The sequence below is a fragment of the Microcaecilia unicolor genome, chromosome 5 (genome assembly GCF_901765095.1).
Source record: "Microcaecilia unicolor chromosome 5, aMicUni1.1, whole genome shotgun sequence".
NCBI classification, from domain to species: domain Eukaryota; kingdom Metazoa; phylum Chordata; class Amphibia; order Gymnophiona; family Siphonopidae; genus Microcaecilia; species Microcaecilia unicolor.
Window position 1 is genome coordinate 179899178 of NC_044035.1, and position 19948 is coordinate 179919125.

The 19948-nt window shown below is 43.8% G+C and overlaps 1 protein-coding gene across 1 annotated transcript in view; it reads left to right on the forward strand.

Annotated features, from left to right (window-relative positions):
• The window catches only part of LOC115470444 (zinc finger protein 585A-like), a 168677-nt gene that overhangs the window by 42723 nt on the left and 106006 nt on the right, over positions 1-19948 (forward strand). The window contains exons 2-3 of the mRNA XM_030203631.1: positions 2888-2989; positions 10975-11876. Coding sequence (XP_030059491.1) covers positions 2888-2989; positions 10975-11876 — 1004 coding nt within the window. The remainder of the gene's footprint in view (positions 1-2887; positions 2990-10974; positions 11877-19948) is intronic.

Here is a 19948-nt window from a genome sequence, read left to right on the forward strand (position 1 = left end):
CTTGATATATATCTCCTATTAAGTATATCTTTCTAGATGATGTACATTGTCGTAGAAAGGAAAAGGAACTCCATTCTAAAATAGGAAAGAGAGAATAAAAACAGTTCATAAATTACAACTAATTAACTAAAAGAAATAAATCAAATCAAAATCATGAACTAAAATTAAAACTAGAATCGGCATTATCGTCATCCAGACTACTTCAAAAGACAAATTAAGGAAGAAGGCATTGTAGACAGTCTTCATTTAATGACGCATGCCCTCCTGATTATCCCTTGCCCTCCTACCTTCTGAAGAGAAACATGGAGCCCCTGTAGATCTGTTTTGGTTTCTTTTTCCATTCTGGTATAGAGGAAGAGGTTAAACCCTTGCTAGATGAGCTAACTTTTCTTTTAAATTGCATTGTATTTTATATTGCTGTCCAGCTTTTTTGCTAAGCAATCCTCAAGAATGGATGATGGGGATTCTCCCCCCCCCCCCCTTTTTAGGGAACTGTCATGCGCTATGGTTATTTTCAACCATCTGTGGGAGAAATCATTTTTAAAAACCCATCCCAAAATCTGCAGGCTCAGAAATACTTTTAAAAACAGGTAATTTCAGACCAATACCAAGTATTCTACTACTACTACTGTTTATCATTTCTATAGCGCTACAAGGCATACGCAGCGTTGTACACCATACATAAAAAAAGACAGTCCCTGCTAAGTATTCATTCCATTATTCACAAAATTGAGAGTCTGGATTGAAACTACCCACATTTTTGGATGACTTTGATAGTTTATACCCTTCCAGTTTAGATTTAGAAGTTTACACAGTACAGAAGCATTGTTTATTACTAGTTGAGGTAAAAAAAAAAAAAAAAGTAATGAGCTATGTCAACCAGATTTTCCTGTTGCAGTTTGAAATCTTGGCTGTTTTCAACACAGTCAATTACAGCCTACTATTGGCTAAACTGGCAGACCTAGTTCTTGATTGGTTCTGGAAATGTCTGGTTAGTAAGAAAATTTGTGGAGTCCCTCAGGGCTCCTCACTTTCATCAATTTTGTTTAACATCTTTTTGAGCTGTCTCAGCTTAATCTTGCTAGAAAAGGGTAAACACCCATATGCTGATGACATCTTTGTATTAATCCCAGCTCTTGTAAATTTCTTCTTTCTTTTGTTCCTGCTGCCCACAAGCAGCAAGCCATACACAGATTATGGGGCTTTACAAGTATGATAATTTCACTGGCAGACCCAAAATGGGATAGCCAGGGGTGGTGGTGTCAACCTCACCCCAAGACAATGGGTTTAGTGGCTTGCCCAAAGTCACACATTGCTGCTGTGGGATTTGAACCTGTGCCCTTCAGTTCCAAGCCCATTGCTCGAACCATTAGGCTACTCCTCAGCCCAGGGGTAACTCATTTTTATTGTGAAGCATCTATTAAAGTACAGAAGAAGCTTCAGCAGCTACAAGACTATCTTTTAAAGGTTTGAGTTACTTCTCTGCTGAGGAGTAAATATTGTTTGTTGGTCTGCTTTATCTTTAATATCTCTATGGCTTAGTTCTGTTTCACTTACATTAGCTTCAGAATGTTTAGTACAAGAAGAGTGCTGGACAGACTTCTATGGTCTGTGCCCTGAGAATGGCAAGGACAAATCAAACTCGGGTATACACATAAAATATCACATACCATGTAAATGAGTTTATCTTGTGGGCATACTGGATGGACAGTACAGGTCTTTATCTGCTGTCATTTACTATGCTACTTAACATATTTGCTAACTATTCCATTTAGTAACAGATCCTCCTTTACATCTGACCAACATCTACTGAACTTCGCTTAATTGAAAGGTATTCATTTTAAGAACATTTTGGAGGACTTTTTTTTTCTTTTTAAACTGTTCAAATCTGCAAAAATCTATCTTTACTTAAATAGCAACCCTCTTATCTTTGGTTTATTTCAGAAATATCTGGTTCAGGATGAACACTAAAATGAGTCTGTATGATATTCTTAGCATACAACTTAATGTCAGCTTCAGTGTCTTAATTGATGATCCTTGTTGTGAGCTGCTTTGAACCTATTGTAGGATTAAGCAGGCTATAAATGCTCGAGATTGGATTAGATTCTCTTCTCGAAGTTCCAGTTCTTGATTTCTTTTTAATATTGTTTATTTATAGCAAATGTCTCTTTGGCAAATGCATGAAGAAGGAATGATATTTTGGTGTTAAAGTTGACTTTCAAGGAATTCCAGTGCTTTGTTATCGAAATACTGAAGTGTGGGAGCTGCACACTGTCCTTTATATGGCACAGCACACAATTCTGTATTCTGTCTCCACCTGCTGGTAGATAAGCACAACCCACAAGTTATGGACTCATCTGGTGAGACTAAAGGAAAGAAAATTAGCAGGTAAGATGTAATTTCTCCGTAACAGATCATCTGGAAATAAGCTTGTAGGCGTTTTTAATTATTAATTTAGAGTTCTGGTTTTGATAAAACTGTAAACCTAAAAGAACAGAAAAAACTATGTCGGCCAAAAATAATCACAATACTTTCTTTGAATTGACTGATACCTGTTTGTGCACAGCACAGTTTTATTAGTAGAACCTCTTATTCAATCATAAGCAATTTGAGTCTTTTTTTTCCTACAGGGGAACTGAGGGGGGGGGGTCGTCTGGGGAACTCCAGATGCATTCGGGCAAATTCCAGTCAATCAGCCCTAATTCGTTCCCTTCTCCCACCTATTTTCCTGCATTACAAGTCTTTTACAGTTTGTAAAAATTCATGCAATTTCTCTTTACCCAACTGTGAAACTGTTTAGTAATGAACAGGGCAATGGTATGGAACCAAAACTGAATGCATAACATTGCGGTGATTTCCACATGACAGTGTATTTCTTTCTCTTTAGGTTTCCTTGTTAGCGGGAAGATTGATGGAGATGTACTGTTATGTGGAACATGTCACCAGCAGATTTCGGATATCACGTCATTCATTCTACATAAAAGTGAACGTAAGTACATTTTTAGAACAGCTGTGGCATGCTGGCATTCTGTGAGGAGATGAGAGCAGGGCAAAGGAAGAGTGCACCTGTAAAATGCCATTGGCTTAGATTCCTGGCTGTATGGAAAGAGGAAAGAATACCTTTGTAAGATCCCAGGACACACTTCATGGGGTGGTTCAGAAGGGAAGCATCCTAACTGTTTGTATATTAAACAAAAATACATCTTCCAAAAATATCTTTGGATTGTGACAAACAGTCATTTCTTTGATTTAAGGTCATGGAGCCGTGTTTGATTATATGAAGACTTGAGACGCTTTTACAACACAAGTTTTCCTATGTCACTAACCCAGGATTAGAACTGGCTGCATAAGCAGATGCAGTTGGTATAGGTATAAAAAGCAAAGGTTTTAGAAGGGAAAGGCATACACACATACTTTTCCCTTCTAAAATATTATAATGCCTTCATATCGTTCCATGGAGCAACCTCACCTTGAGTATTGTGTTCAATTCTGGTCGCTGTATCACAAAAAAAGATATAGCGGAATTAGAAAAGGTTCAAAGAAGAGCAACCAAAGCAATAAAGGGGATGGAACTGCTCCCATATGAGAGAGGCTAAAGAGGTTAGGGCTCTTTAGCTTGGAAAAGAGACGACTGAGGGGAGTATGTGATTGAGGTCTACAAAATCCTGAGTGGTGTGGAGCAGGTGGAGGTGATTCAAATTTTCACTCGTTCAAAAAAAAGTGCAAAGACCAGGGGACATAGGAAGAAATATTTTTTCACTCAAAGAATAGCGAAGCTGTGGAACTTGTTGCTGGAGGATGTGGTAATGGCGCTTAGCGTATCTGGGTTTAAAAAAAGGAACACCTGGAGGAAAGCCATTATTGAGATGGATATGGGGAAGTCACTGCTTGCCCTGAGATTGGTAGCATGGAATGGTGCTACTAATTGAGTTTCTGCCAGGTACTCGTGACCTGGATTGGCCACTGCTGGAAGCAGGATACTGAGCTAGATGGACCGTTGGTCTGACCCAGTATGGCTGTTCTTATGTTCTTATTGCTGTTATTACATGCAAACAGCAAGCACATATGTATATTTATGCTTGCTCCAGAGCAGGTATGTGCACAATACCGTACAGGTACAGTGATGTGAAAAAAGTTTTCTCTCCTAATTTAAACCTGTTATAATATATACATCACACTGAATGGTTTCTGATCTTTATACAAAATGTAGTATTTAAGTGAACCCAAACACACAAAAAACAGTTTAAATTATTAATTTATTTAAGGAACAAAATTATCCAACACCCATATCGCCCATGTGAAAAAGTAATAGCCCCCTTAGTTACTGAATCTACTAGTTGACCAAATTTAATTAAATCTAAGTATGAATTAAATTTGGTCAACTAGTAGATTCAAATCTGACAGGATTGGATGCAATTAAGCCTGACTGTGTTCAGCTGCGAATCTAAACTTCACTATACATTAATTATTAATTAATTTATTAATTTTTTGCATTTGTATCCCACATTTTCCCACATTTTTGCAGGCTCAATGTGGCTTACATATTGCTGTCACGGCGTTAGCTGATTCCGGTCTGAACAAATGCATGGTACGAATGAATGCAAGGTGATGTTATGGTAGATAAGGTACATGTAAGGTAGGTGTAGTTGGGGGAACTTAGAGGGGGGGGGGGGGAGGAAGAGTCAGGTTTCATGGTAGAGGGAGGGATATTGTATAGACTCCGGAGAGGGAGGGGGTAGGTTCCAGGAAGCAACTGGTGGTACCCTGGGCTTTCAGACGGCTACTGGTATGTCTGGCCCATGATCACCCCTCGGAGGGCATAAAGGAACCCAGGCCACCCAGACCCAAATTTTGTATCGGTTCTATTGGCCAGGGGTCTATAAGGAGGTAGAGAGATACTGCAGTTCCTGTCCCAGCTGTCAGAGGGTGGTGGATCGATTTCCTAAGAGGGCACCCCTATGTCCCATGCCACCTATGGGACAGCCTATAGCTCGGGTAGTGATGGACATAGTAGGGCCGGTAATTAAGTCCAGTAGGGGATATAGGTATATTCTGGTGATAATGGATGTGGCCACTCGTTTTCCCTGGGCCATTCCCCTGCAGAATATTTCGGCCAAGGTTATTGCGGTGGAACTGATAAGGGTTTTTTGTGAGGTGGGTTTCCCCAGAGAAATTCTTACTGATAAAGGATCTAATTTCATGTCCCACACTCTAAAGCAGGTTTGGGAGGCCTTTCAAATCAAACCCTTACATATGTCTGCTTACCATCCCCAAACAAATGGGATGGTGGAAAGGTTTAATAAGACCCTTAAGGCTATGTTACAGTGGGGGTTAGCTACTAATTATGAAAATTGGGACCAACTCCTACTGTTTGTTCTGTACGCTTATCGGGAGAATGTACAAGCCTCCCTGGGGGTATCTCCCTTTGAGTTAATGTATGAGCGACCCCCTAGGGGGGTTCTAGATATCCTAAAAGAACAATGGGTCGCGCCCGAGCTAGAGGACAGAACAGTAGTATCTTATCTTTATGATCTAAAAGGCAGACTCAATAGGCTGAAGGAATACTCACAGGAGATGCTTAGGAAAGGCCAGAGTAAGCAAAAGGGGTATTATGACCAGGGAACCCAGTGGAGGGAATTTCGGGAAGGGGACAAGGTCCTTATCTTGGTATCGGAAACCCCCCATAAGTTCACGTCTAGGTGGAAGGGACCCTGGACGGTGCAGCGGAGGTTGGGTCCCCTCACTTATGAGGTAACCAATGAGAGAGGGAGGTCCCAATCCTTCCATTTAAATTTAATGAAACCCTGGAAAGAAAGGAAGGGGTTTGTGGCCAATTTGAAGGGGGAGCAGGAGGAGGAATTGGGCCCACAAATTTCGGACATTTTCAAGTCCGTGAAACCGGAGGTTAACCCCCAGCTCAATCCCAGGCAGCAGGGGGATATGGAACACCTTCTGGGGGAATTTGCAGATGTGTTAACACCATGCCCTTGAGAAACCTACCGGTTAACCCATGAGATTATAACAGAGGAAGGTAAGGTAGTCAAACAGAGGCCTTATCGGCTATCCCCTCAGAAAAGACAAGAAGTTATAAACCAGGTTCAGGAGATGTTGGAGTTTGGGGTGATTGAGGAGTCAAACAGCCCCTGGTCTAGCCCGGTGGTGTTAGTCCCAAAGGTGGACGGAACCTGGAGATTCTGCATAGACTTTTGCCAATTGAATGCCATCTCTAAGGCTGATGCTTACCCTATGCCTTGCATAGATGAACTACTGGATAGGTTGGGAACAGCCCGATACCTTACCACTCTGGATTTGACTAAAGGGTATTGGCAGATTCCATTGAGCCTTACGATGAGAGTGTAATAGTCACCACAATGTTTCTTCAGGAACGCTGTCACAATCGAAGGAAATTCTGGAAGAGATGAGAAAAAAAAAGTTGTTGAAATATTATCAGTGCAGAAAGGGTTCCAAAGCCATTTCTAAAGCTGTAGGACTCCACCGAACTACAGTGAGAGCCATTATCTGCAAGCAGAGAAGACTTTGAACAGTGGTGAATCTTCTTATAGGAGTGGCTGGGCTTCCAAAATTACTCCAAGGGTGCAATGACAACTCATCCAGGAACTCAAAAAACATCCCAGAGCACCAAAGAACTGCAGGCCTCTCTAGCCTTAGCCAAGGTCCGTGTTTATAAGTCCACAATAAGAAAGAGATTGGGATAGGATTCATGGAAGAGTAGCAAGGTGGAAACTGCTGCTATGCAAGAGTAACATCAGTGCATATTTCACAGTTGCAAAACACACCTGGATGATCCCCATGCATTTTGGGATAATATTCTGTGGACACACGAGTCAAAAGTGGAACTCTTTGGAAAACATAAATCTCATTATGTCTGGAATAAAACAAATACAGCTTTCCGCAGTAAGAACATCATACCAACATCTAACGTGGTGATAATGTGATGGTGTGGGGATGCATTGCTCAGGACCTGGAAAACTTGACATTTATTGAAGGAACCATGAATTCTTCACTGTACTGGAAAACTCTGAAGGAGAATGTCCATCTGTTCATGAGCTAAAGCTGAATTGTAATTAGGGTATTCAGAAAAACAATGATCCAAAGCACAAAACAAATTTAAATCTGAATGGTTGAGGGAAAGCAAAATGTAGTTTTGGATTGGCCTAGTCAGTCCTGACCTGAACACAATAGAGATGCTGTGTCAGGACCTGAAATGAGCAGTTCATGCACGAAGACATACAAATGTGTCAGAACTAAAGCAGTTTAACAGGGAAGAGTGGGATAAAATTCCTTAGCAGTGACGTGGAATAATAATATCAAATTATAGGAAACGTTTGGTTGAAATAATTTCTTCTAAAAGTGGTGCAACCAGTTATTAAGTTTTAAGGAGCAGTTACTTTTTCACATGGGTGATATGAGTATTGGATATCCTTAGCAGTTTAGCAGGGAAGAGTGGGATAAAATTCCTTAACAGTGATGTGGAGTAATGATATCAAATTATAGGAAACGTTTGGTTGAAATTATTGCTGCTAAAAGTGGTGCAACCAGTTATTAAGTTTTAAGGAGCAGTTACTTTTTCACATGGGTGATATGAGTATTGGATATCTTTGTTCCTTGAATAAATGAAGTAGTAATTTAAAAACTGTGTTGTGTTTACCCAGGTTCCCTTTTTCTAGTATTAGATTTGGTTTAAATACCAGAAACCGTTCAGTGTGACATAAATGCAAAAATTGTGGCAATCGGAGGGGGGCGTGAACTTTCACAACATTGTATGTCTGCCTGGTTACGTCTGTTTTTGTTTTATTTATTTAAAACCCCCCCCCCCCCAAAAAAAAAAAAAAACTTAGCGTCATCTTACACTGTTCTGAACCATTGGATGTTATCCTTTCCCATCAGCAGATGGAGGTAGAGAAAACTGAATTCAACCAGTGACATCACAGGCTGAATGAATTCTTTGCTTCGGTCTTCACTGAGGAAGATTTGGGTAGGATACCGGTGTCGGAAATGGTATTTCAAGCGGACGAGTCGGAGAAACTTACTGACTTCACGGTAAACCTGGAGGACGTAATGGGGCAGTTCAGCAAACTGAAGAGTAGCAAATCTCCTGGACCGGATGGTATTCATCCTAGAGTACTGATAGAACTGAAAAATTAGCTTGCGGAGCTACTGCTAGTGATATGCAACTTATCCTTAAAATCGAGCGTGGTACCGGAAAATTGGAGGGTGGCCAATGTAACGCCGATTTTTAAAAAAGGCTCCAGGGGAGATCCGGGAAATTATAGACCGGTGAGTCTGACGTCAGTGCCGGGGAAAAAGGTAGAGGCTATTATTAAAAACAAAATTACAGAGCACATCCGAGGACATGGATTACTGAGACCAAGTCAGCACGGCTTTTGTGTGGGGAAATCTTGCCTGACCAATTTACTTCAATTCTTTGAAGGAGTAAACAAACGTGAACAAAGGGGAACCGGTTGATATTGTGTATCTGGATTTTCAAAAGGCGTTTGACAAGGTACCTCATGAAAGGCTACGGAGGAAATTGGAGGGTCATGTGATAGGAGGAAATGTCCTATTGTGGATTAAAAACTGGTTGAAGGATAGGAAACAGAGAGTGGGTTTAAATGGTCAGTATTCACAATGGAGAAGGGTAGTTAGTGGGGTTCCTCAGGGGTCTGTGCTAGTACCGCTGCTTTTTAATATATTTATAAATGATTTAGAGATGGGAGTAACTAGCGAGGTAATTAAATTTGCTGATGACACAAAGTTATTCAAAGTTGTTAAATCGCGACAGGATTGTGAAAAATTACAAAAGGACCTTACGAGACTGGGAGACTGGGCGGCTAAATGGCAGATGACGTTTAATGTGAGCAAGTGCAAGGTGATGCATGTGGGAAAAAAGAACCCGAATTATAGCTACGTCATGCAAGGTTCCACGTTAGGAGTTACGGACCAAGAAAGGGATCTGGGTGTCGTCGTCGATAATACACTGAAACCTTCAGCTCAGTGTGCTGCTGCGACTAGGAAAGCGAATAGAATGTTGGGTATTATTAGGAAAGGTATGGAAAACAGGTGTGAGGATGTTATAATGACGTTGTATCGCTCCATGGTGCGACCGGACCTTGAGTATTGTGTTCAATTCTGGTCGCAGAAAGATATAGTAGAATTGGAAAAGGTGCAGCGAAGGGCGACTAAAATGATAGCTGGGATGGTACGACTTCCCTATGAAGAAAGATTAAGGAGGCTAGGGCTATTCAGCTTGGAGAAGAGACGGCTGAGGGGAGACTTGATAGAGGTATATAAAATAATGAGTGGAGTGGAACAGGTGGATGTGAAGCGTATGTTCTCACTTTCCAAAAATACTAGGACTAGGGGGCATGCGATGAAACTACAGTGTAGTAAATTTAAAACAAATCGGAGAAAAGTTTTCTTCACCCAACGTATAATTAAACTCTGGAATTCGTTGCCGGAGAAAGTGGTGAAGGCGGTTAGCTTAGCAGAGTTTAAAAAGGGGTTGGACGGTTTCCTAAAGGACAAGTCCATAAACCGCTACTAAATGGACTTGGGAAAAATCCACAATTCCAGGAATAGCATGTATAGAATGTTTGTACGTCTGGGAAGCTTGCCAGGTGCCCTTGGCCTGGATTGGCCGCTGTCGTGGACAGGATGCTGGGCTCGATGGACCCTTGGTCTTTTCCCAGTATGGCATTACTTATGTACTTATTACAGAAAGGGACTTTCTGCTGCTTGGGCAGATATATACTGGATTGTTCTAGAGAACACCACAGATTTATAGCTGGTGATGTCAGTGTTTGAATTCAGTTTTCTCTGCTTCCATCTGCTGTTGAGAAGCAATAACACCTGCTGGTTCAGAACAGTGATACTGACTAAAAAAAAGAAAATGGTCAGGAAAGACATAATTTCTTCTTATAGACCCCTTTTTTGGCCAGAGCAATTCCAGATGTTTTACAAACTTAAAAACAAAGTACACACATCACATTATTTAATTGCATTTTTCAAAATATACATGCAAAGCCCAAAGTCTGCTTCAGGGAATTCATATTTTATACATTTGTAAAAGTATAAATAGGATTGCTCCCTGCTTGTATAGGTATATGGCAACAAGTTTTGCTGCTTGTATGGGAATATGGCAACAAGTTTTGCACAGCCCATTTTCTATAATTAGCCTTATAATGTAGTTAAGGCTTACATTTAAACCTGAGAGAGAACCATTTTTGCTTGTAGGGCAACCAAAGACCAACCTCTATATTTTGTGCAAAAATAGCTTAGCATATTTTATGTTAATGGAAATCAAGTTTAAATGCTCCAGCACTCCACCCACATACCAGGCTATACACACTGAAAGGGTTAAATAGTAGAGATATTACTGTGGGAGAGAGAAGTAGCCATGCACCTACTCTTACCACCCTAACTCGTTCTCTCTCACACATCCCTGGTTATCTGGACAGGATAATCTAGGCCTTGTTTTTTATTCCTCCTAGCTGAAAAGTCTTCCCAAATTTGTCTGGCTGATCACACAGACATTTGGATTTTTAGGATATTCACAATAAAATACGCATGAAATAAATTTGCATACAGCAGAGAACCAGTACCAGTAAGTGCACATTGATCCATTCATGTTCATTGTTTGTCCTGAGAGGCCAGATGAATGTTGGATTGACAAGTTTGGGAAGCCCTGATTTATCTTTTTATTTTTGTTTTTACTACTATCTCTGTCCAGATGAACAGCAGCAAGTTAATTTTACATCTTTCCTTACACTGCTTCCTGGAAATACTAATGTTTTCCACAAATGGCAGGCACGTTTGAGTAGAGTAAATTTGGTGTATGGCCCTAAGCTATACATCCATAGCATTCAATCTATCTACCCTGTAGTATGTCATGATTTCACTCTATGAAGACCATTGAGATTGTAAGTGTGTGTGTCTCTCTCTCTCTTATTTCAGATATAAAGGATAAAAATATTTACAGTTGTGTCCTTTGCGAAAAATCCTTCACATCCCACACAGTGTTGCTTTACCATTATCGAACCACACACCAAGTGGACACTTGGAGCCATAATGAGTCCGAAGATACTTGTGCTGGCCTTGCTCAGTCTCCAGCTGCAGAAACTGTGGTATCATCTCCCAAGAATGCCACATTTATACCCCAAGATTCGGAGTCTGTTGACAACAGTACAAACTTTCTCTTCATTTTGGGCACAAATACTGTCCAAGGGAACATGTTTAGTTATGGTAGGACTGTATTCAAATGCTTATACTGTACTCAGACATATTATGCCAAAGAGGGACTTGTGGGCCATATGCATGGAAAACATCCTGACAGCTACTGGAACATGGAAATGGAGGTTGACTTGGGAGAGGGAGAGAGAATGTTGAGTCTAGCAGAGTATGAGTCTCAGTCGAAATCTTCAGAAGAGAAGCAGGAGCACTTGGAACAGAAATCTGAGACATTGACCATTTCTGAGAAATCCTGTTCACAAAAATTCATCTGTCAGGTGTGTGGGAAGACATTTACCAAAAGGCAGTCGCTTCAGCTGCATGCCAAGACCCATAGTACAGAGTTCCTGTGCAACTGCTGTGGTGAAGCTTTTCAGTCTAAGGAGCAGGCATCAGTCCACCGACGCACACACCGTGGCAAGCTGTACAAGTGTCCACAGTGTGATTTCCAGTCCTCCATTAATTCTATGATCCACCTGCATCGGCAGAAGCACAGACTGGGGACTGTAGCCTGTGAAATCTGCAACTGTGCTTATCCTGATCGCTCAACATTGAGCAAACACATGTGTGTTCATGACAAAGGAAGGCCTTATGTCTGCTGCTATGAAGGATGTGCATGGCGGTTTAAGGTATGTTGAATGGAAGAGGAAATGAACAGTCAAGCAAAATTAGTTGACAATGTTACCTTAATTAGCAAAACTGTTCATATAGCTCAGTGAAAATTTATTGGGAAACTGGCAGGTGGGTGACAGCAGTGTGAAATCTATGGAGTTGCAGTGAATGTAAATCCATACCAGTGTAATACTAAGGAGAAGAACTCCAGGTTAGTGGAATCTCTAAGGCAGTAGTAGGGTGGTGAGCTGGTTTAGGGTAGTTAGTTTGAAATTGTGAGGGTGGGGAGAGTGGGAAATATATAGGGGCCGATACTCTCTTATCCAGTTAACTGGCTTTGAATATCTTGCCCATTTAACTGTGCTGAGTGGGTCCTGAGGGAATATTCAGTGGCAGTAACCCAGATAGTGTTTCTGAATATCCATTCTAACCATTAAAGCTAAAACCGGCTATTCTCCAAGGACAAGCAGGCTAATGGGTAGATGCCACCCCACATCACCCGGTTTGGCAATATGCCACAGAAAAAATGAGAGCGTTTTGGAGCCTGAGCAGTGCTCCAATGCACATGTGCGACCGCGCCTTTCAGTTTCGTTTTCTTCGCATGAGAAGCAGCAGCTTTTTTTCACTTTCTCCTCACACATCCGGAAGAGAGCCTTTCGGTGGTGTTTTTGCTACCTGCCTTTATTTTCTTTTGTCCTGTTTGAAAGAAAAAAAAAATCACTTAGTGTATTTAGCTTTTTTGCCCCCGTCTTAGTTTCCTTTCTTTTTTGGTGCAGGCCGTTCTTAGGTCTGCTCTGTCGGGTCTCCTTTTTTGTGCCTTTTTCCCTTTTTTAGGCACCATTGTGACTTTTAATTTAACCGAAGCCATTTTTCCTTCCATGTCCACGAAGACTCTCAGTAGCTTCAAGCGTTGTACCCGGTGCAACCGGACCATCTCGGGAAAAGACACCCATTCTTGGTGTCTCCAGTGCCTTGGGCCCGACCATAGCTCTGCCAGCTGTGTCCCTTGTCTTCATATGAAGAAAAGGACCCAGGTTTCCTGAGAGGCTCAATGCAAAAAGATTTTTGGAGCCATGTCTGGTTCATTAGCATTGAGGTCGGAGGCGTCATCATTGACATCAAGTGCTGCACCGGCATCGGGAGTCATGGTAGGGATGGCTGCTTTAAGACCCCGAGACACTGGGCGCAGCGAGGCATCGAGTCGGTCTCCACCTGTCTTGAGGCCTCCTGCTATGCAGGCCCCCCGGGACCGTCCATTGTCGGACCTGACCCCGAGGCGACGTGAGGATTCGATGTCATCCTTGTCGGCACTGAGGAGCATATGGGTGATGTGCATCAGGCGAAGGCTAAGAAGCACAGTCACTGATCTCCATCGTCACTTGATGCCGGGAACTCTGGGGCGCCGAGGGATTCAGCACCCGAGAAGCGTCGGCGCCAGGAGGACGTCTCCATACAGGAGATGTCGATGCGTGCGTCTACAGGCAGCGGAGATCCCACATCCAGGCCTTGCTCCCTGAACTTCTGGACGGCTTTATGCAGCGATGTGCGTCTGTATTGGGGGTGCTTGCGCCTACCATATCCCCCACTGCGGCTGTGCCTGGCCCTCAGTCTGCGGTCAGCCCTGGTGTCGACTTCCACCCAGGCCGGCACCCCCTTGACATCAGGGGAGGAATCTTCGCTGGAGTCGAAACGGGAGCCGGTTTCTCAACGTTGCTCTCGAGGACATGGGTCCTCAACATTGAGGCGGGCTCGGTCTCGGATATCCCTCAGGAAGGTGCTCTCCGACACCGACGAGGAGCACTCATGGGAATCAGAAGAGGATCCCAGGTACTTTTTCTTCCTACGAGTCCTATGGGATTCCTTCTGAGCCCTCTCCACCACCTGAGAGGAGATAGGCTCTGAAATGGAGACACTCTTTCACCTCTTTTGTGTGGGAAGTGGCTGAAGCCATTCCCATTCCTCGTAGAAGTGGATGATGAGCCCAGGGCCAAGATGCTTGAGGTCCTGGACTACACCTACCCTCCTGAGGAGGCAGTGACGGCTCCTCTCCACGAGGTACTTTGTCAGAAACTGGGCGTCCCCTCTGTCCTTGTGGTCCCCAAGAAAATTGATACCCAGTATCGGATCCATGGGGAACCTGGTTTGATGAGGTCTGTTATCCCATGACTCTATGGTGGTGGACGCCACTGTCAAAAAAGCCAGGAGTTCTCGGGACTATGCCTCGTCTCCCCCAGGCAGAGAAGCTAGAATCCTAGACTCTTGGGAGAAAGATGTATCAGACCTCTATCCAGTCAAGCCAGCTCTTCACGAGCGTATACTTGTGGAACTCGGTGTGGCAGCTGTCAGATTTGGTCGATGTGCTCTCTCCAGAGCAGGCCGAGCCATTTTGCCAGTTGGTCAAGCAGCAGAAGGCATGTCGCAAGTTCTTGGCTAGGGGAACTTATGACATGTTTGACGTGGCATCCAGAATCTCTGCCCAAGGTATAGCAAGGCACAGACTCTCATGGCTGCATGTTCCTGTCTTGGAGCATTCTGTTCAGCAGAGGTTGGCGGATGCCCCTTTGCGGGGGGGGGGGGGGGGGGGGGGGGGGGGGGGGGGACGGGGGGGGGGGGGGGGGGGGTTAACCTTTTCGGAGAGAAGGTCGACGAGGTCGCAGACCAAATCAAGAAGCACACCGATGCTTTGTCTTCTCTCTCCCGCCGGGCATCTTCTGCAACTGCCTCCTCTTCCAGAAGGCATTTTGCTAAGTTGCAAAGTGCTCCCTATTTCTTCTCTAGGTGTAGGTACACTCTTGCAGCTCGCCAGCCTGCTCAGCGCTCTCGTTCTCGTCAACAGCGTTCGCCTAAGGCACCTGCTGCTCCGAAGCAAAAGCAAGGGACAAGCTTTTTTGACTGGCTCCAGCAGAGCATAGCCACAGTCAAAGTGTCCGTCCCGGACGACTTGCCAGTTGGGAGAGGTTAATGTTTTTTCACCAAAGGTGATCTGTCCTAACCTCCGACCGGTGGGTTCTTCAAATAGTCCAGCTCAGATACACCCTCAGTTTGCTTTCCAAACCTCCAATTTGTCCACTGAGAGCCCGCTCTTTCAGCTCTAAGCACAAGCAAGTACTTGCAGAGGAACTCTCCGCCCTTCTCAAGGCCCATGCGGTCGAACCCGTTCCACCAGGGGAAGAAGGGCAGGGATTCTATTCCAGGTACTTCCTTGTGCAGAAAAAGACAGGGGGAATGCATCCCATCCTAGATAGAGAATGATATGGGGACGGGGACCCGCAGTAACCAGGGGGACGGAGACAGATCCTGCGGGGACGGGGACAAACTTTGTCCCCATGTTATTTTTTACTTTGAAGCCTGTTAATGAACTGGACTGTTATTTATGTTTGAGTGATGCAGAAAACGATATTTTGATTTTTTGGAAAAACAAACATGCTGGCCACAACTAGCAAAATTTTCAGGGGAGATGCTGTACATTCCTGCTACCAGTACTTCTAAGAAGACATCTTCTATTGCAGGAAGGACTGTGGAAGACAGGAGAGCTAGACTGAATCCTGAGATTGTTGATGACATTATTAATCCACAAATTAAAATATCATAACAGTGCTTCATAGGGCATATTTCTCCCCTCTAGGGCATACAAGAATGGGTTGTATTTTGTACCCCTGGACAATTTAACAGGGTGGATTAGGATTCTTTGGGGTAGTAGAAGTCAGCTATTGTTGGGGTTGGAAAGGTAGAGGGTGGGAGGGGGAAGGGTTATTATAGTTGCTCATTGTTATTATTGTTTTCTATTTGTGATTTATAAACAGTTGCACATCATATTGTTCCTTTTTATACTTTAATAAAGATTTAAATATAAAATCATAAGTGTTTGAGGCTTCTGCAGATGAGAACAGAGCTCACGGGGATGGGGGCCATACAGGGACGGACACAGAACCTGTAGGGATGTGGTGGGAATGGAGACAACCCACGGGGCGAGTATGGGGCCAAACTTTGACCCCGTGTCATTCTCTAATCCTAGATCTAAGGACCCTGAACAAATTCCTAGTCCGAGAAAAGTTCAGAATGGTTTTCCTGGGCACCCTTCTTCCCATGATTGGCTATGCTGTCTGGACTTGAAGGATGCATATACACCCATCCTGATACTTCCAGCCCATCAGAAGTATCTTCGGTTTTGGCTGGGAACACATCAGTTTCAGTACCGCGTGTTGCCTTTTGCCCTCGCGTCAGCTTCCAGGTTCTTTACTAAGTGTCTAGTGGAAGTCACAACGTTGCTATGCAGACTGGGAGTTCTTGTGTTCCCTGATCTAGACCATTGGCTGATGAAGAGCACCTCTGCGGATGACTGTTTGGGTGCTGGAACTACTAGGGTTCGTTATCAATTACCCCGTCCCATCTCCATTTGGTTAAACAATTAGAGTTCATAGGGGCCCTGCTAGACACGAAGACTGTCCGAGCCTACCTCCCAGAGGTGTGTGCGGACGATCTTCTTTTCCTAGTGTCCAAGGTTCGGACATCGCAGCAGGTCATAGCTCGGCAGATGTTGAGAGTGTTGGGCCACATGGCTTCCACAGTGTACTCTTCACCAATGGCATGCCTGCACATGAGATCTGCTCAATGGATCCTAGTCTCTGGCTCTCACGGCCTGGATGTTGAGGGCCTAGAATTTGCTTCCTTGGGTCTTTCAGAGGGCGTCTCCTGGGTCTTGCTGGGTTCCAGGAAAGATTCCACTAAGACGTGTTATTCTTTTAAGTGGAGGACGTTTGCCGTCTGGTGTGACAGCAAGGCCCTAGATCCCCTTGTCCTACACAGACCCTGCTTGAATACCTTCTACACTTGTCAGATTCTGGTCTCAAGACCAACTCTGTAAGGGTCCACCTTAGTGCAATTAGTGCTTATCATCAGCGTATAGAAGGCAAGCCTATCTCTGAACTGTTTTAGTTCGCTTCATGAGAGGTTTGGTTTTGTCAAAGTCCCTTGTCAAACCTCCACCAGTGTCATGGGATCTCAACGTCATTCTCACTCAGCTGATGAAAGCTCCTTTTGAGCCACTGAATTCCTGCCATCTGAAGTACTTGACATGGAAGGTCGTTTTCTTGGTGGCTGTTCCACTAAGAGGTGTTATTCTTTTAAGTGGAGGAGGTTTGCCGTCTGGTGTGACAGCAAGGCCTTAGATCTCCTTTCTTGTCCTACACAGACCCTGCTTGAATACCTTCTACACTTGTCATAGTCTGGCCTCAAAACCAACTAAGTAAGGGTTCATCTTAATGCGATTAGTGCCTATCATCGCCGTGTAGAGGATAAGCCTATCTCTGGACAGCCTTTAGTTGTTCGCTTCATGAGGTTTGCTTTTGTCGAAGCCCCCTGTCAAACCTCCACCAGTGTCATGGGATCTCAACGTCATTCTCACCCTGCTGATGAAAGCTCCTTTTGAGCCACTGAATTCCTGCCATCTGAAGTACTTGACCTGGAAGGTTGTTTTCTTGGTGGCTGTTACTTCAGGGTCAGTGAGCATCAGGCCTTAGTAGTAGATGCACCTTATACTAAGCTTCATCACAACAGAGTAGTCCTCCACACGCACCCTAAGTTCCTGCCGAAGGTGGTGTCGGAGTTCCATCTGAAACAGTTGTCTTGCCAACATTCTTTTCCCGACCTCATGCCCATCCTGGCGAAAGGAGCTTGCACACCTTGGACTGCAAGAGAGTATTGTCCTTTTACATGGAGCAGGCGAAGCCCTTCAGACAGTCCTCCCAACTTTTTGTTTCTTTTGATCCCAACAGGATGGGGGTTGCCATCAGGAAACACACCAATTCCAGTTGGCTAGCGGATTACATTTCCTTCGCTTATGCCCAAACTGGGCTGACTTTGGAGGCTCATGTCACGGCTCATATTGTCAGAGCCATGGCTGCGTCAGTGGCTCACTTAAAGTCAGCCTCCATTGAAGAGATTTGCAAGGCTGCAACGTGGTCATCAGTCCACACATTCACATCTCACTACTGCCTTCAGTCGGATACCTTACGCGACAGTTGGTTTGGGCAGTCGGTGCAGCACAGTCTGTTCAGGGTCTAGAATCCAACCCAACCCTCCTAGGCCTATTTTGTTCTGTTCCAGGTTGCACTCTCATCTAGTTTGTATATAGTTTCAGGTTAATCTGCATTAAGTTCTCGCCATTGTGGGGCCCAATTGACCAATATTTGTTGTTTTAGGTGAGTCTGGATGATAGAACATTAGCCGCCTTGTCCTCAAAGAAAGCGAAGATACTTACCTGTAGCAGGTATCCGAGGGCAGCAGGCTTTATATTCTCACAGTCCCGCCCACCTCCCCTTGGCATTATCTGTACTTTATATTTTATTTGGTTTTTGCTCTTGTATTAAATTGAAAGGCGCAGTTGCACTATGAGTGAGAAGGCACTCACTGCTCGCGCTCCAAAAAGCTCTCGTTTTTTTTCTATGGCATATTGCCGAACTGGTTGACGCATGGTGGCGTTTACCCACTTGTGAGAATATGAAGCCTGCATTCCTCAGAGAATATCTGCTATAGATGAGTATCTTCGCTTTGTGTGAGTGGTCAGGGGAAGAGTCGGCACTTAACCAAATGTGTGCCAATATTCAGCCTTTAGCTGGTTAAATTAAACCAGCCAAATAGGACTAGATAAATAGCCCTTAACCGGTTAAAGCTGAATATTGGCACTTAACTGGTTAAATGCTGAACTGTCCACACGTACCTGAATATTTTATGCTAGTATCCTACTGGCATTGAATATCTAGGCAAAATTTCAGTGGCTGTGATCAGTGTTGAAAAACCCCCCAAAACAAAACACTGACAGCTGCTGGCTGAATATTATCCCCCCCATAGTGCTTTTCTATAGGAGACAGCATGGGGTGATGTTGCTGATGGAGCCTGCATGGGAAAACATCTCTAGTTTAGTAGATACTAGAAGCTTTTGAGTCACTATACCATGCATGTGCACTCCTCACCTGCTGCTATCACATACTCAATCTCAGTCTTCATCTTTCTGTGGAGCTAGTGGATTGCACATCAAGACATGATTCTTGTTGATTTGTCTGTCTTTTTGTAAGTTCTTTCATCTAGCCTGTTGCTGTCATATGGTATTTTTCCTAATAGCATTTTAGATACGTTTTGAACCCTTTTCAAGTATCTTTTATTTTTTGCACTCAATCCAGTATACGCATCTATTGTGGACCTTAGGTTGTCACGGGAGTTTTTTTTTTTTTTTTGTGAAAATCAAGTAATTTGATTTCACTTTGGCTATTTTTCTGAATGGTATGTCCTAGAAAAAAGCCTCCAGCAGCTTTAAGAAGGGCACATGGTGGAACAGGACCATATCCATCATGGATATCCATAATTTGTGCCTGCACTGCCTGAGGACTGACCATTATCTTTGTTGTTGTATAATGTGTTCACAGATGTCCAAGGGAGGTCTTTGTGGTTGTGAAAAGCAGTGTGGTTTAATTTTAAGTGTTGAGAAATCTGGTCCTTCAAGTTCTGCATCAGAAACTTTGGTCTCTGTTGGTCCTGGAGCTTCCTCAGACTGTGGGGATGCATTAGCATCAAGAGTGGATCATTTGCCCTAGGCATCAAGCATCAATAGAGGCCATTGGGATTGTTAATCATCTGAATCCATCCAAAGATTTGTCCTTGACCTCATTGGCGCTGAGGACTCATGATGCCAAATGCCATGTGGAGGCGGTGAGACATAAACATTGCACCTCCATCGGAGTGCAGTGCCCAAAGTACCAAGGTCACTGGTATCCTCAAAACATCCCTGACTTGACTGCTCAGAGGGGGTGCAGGAACCTACAAGGAGCTAAGACTTGGTATTTGATACTGCTCAAGTGATTTTGGGAGGATGTGGTCGCCACTCCTGTATTCTCCACAACTTTCTCAGTGGCAGTCTTCAAAAACAGCTCATGAAGAAATTTGATTAGTGATTGTAATGCTTATTTGTTTGGTGCAATGCTGTGGCTTTGACACTGTCAGTGTTGATGCAATAAGAGATCCAGCAGGTCCTTGAAATTTAGTGCCCTGCCTACTAGAGATGCATTGACACTGAGACCTGGAAGGGCATAAGGAC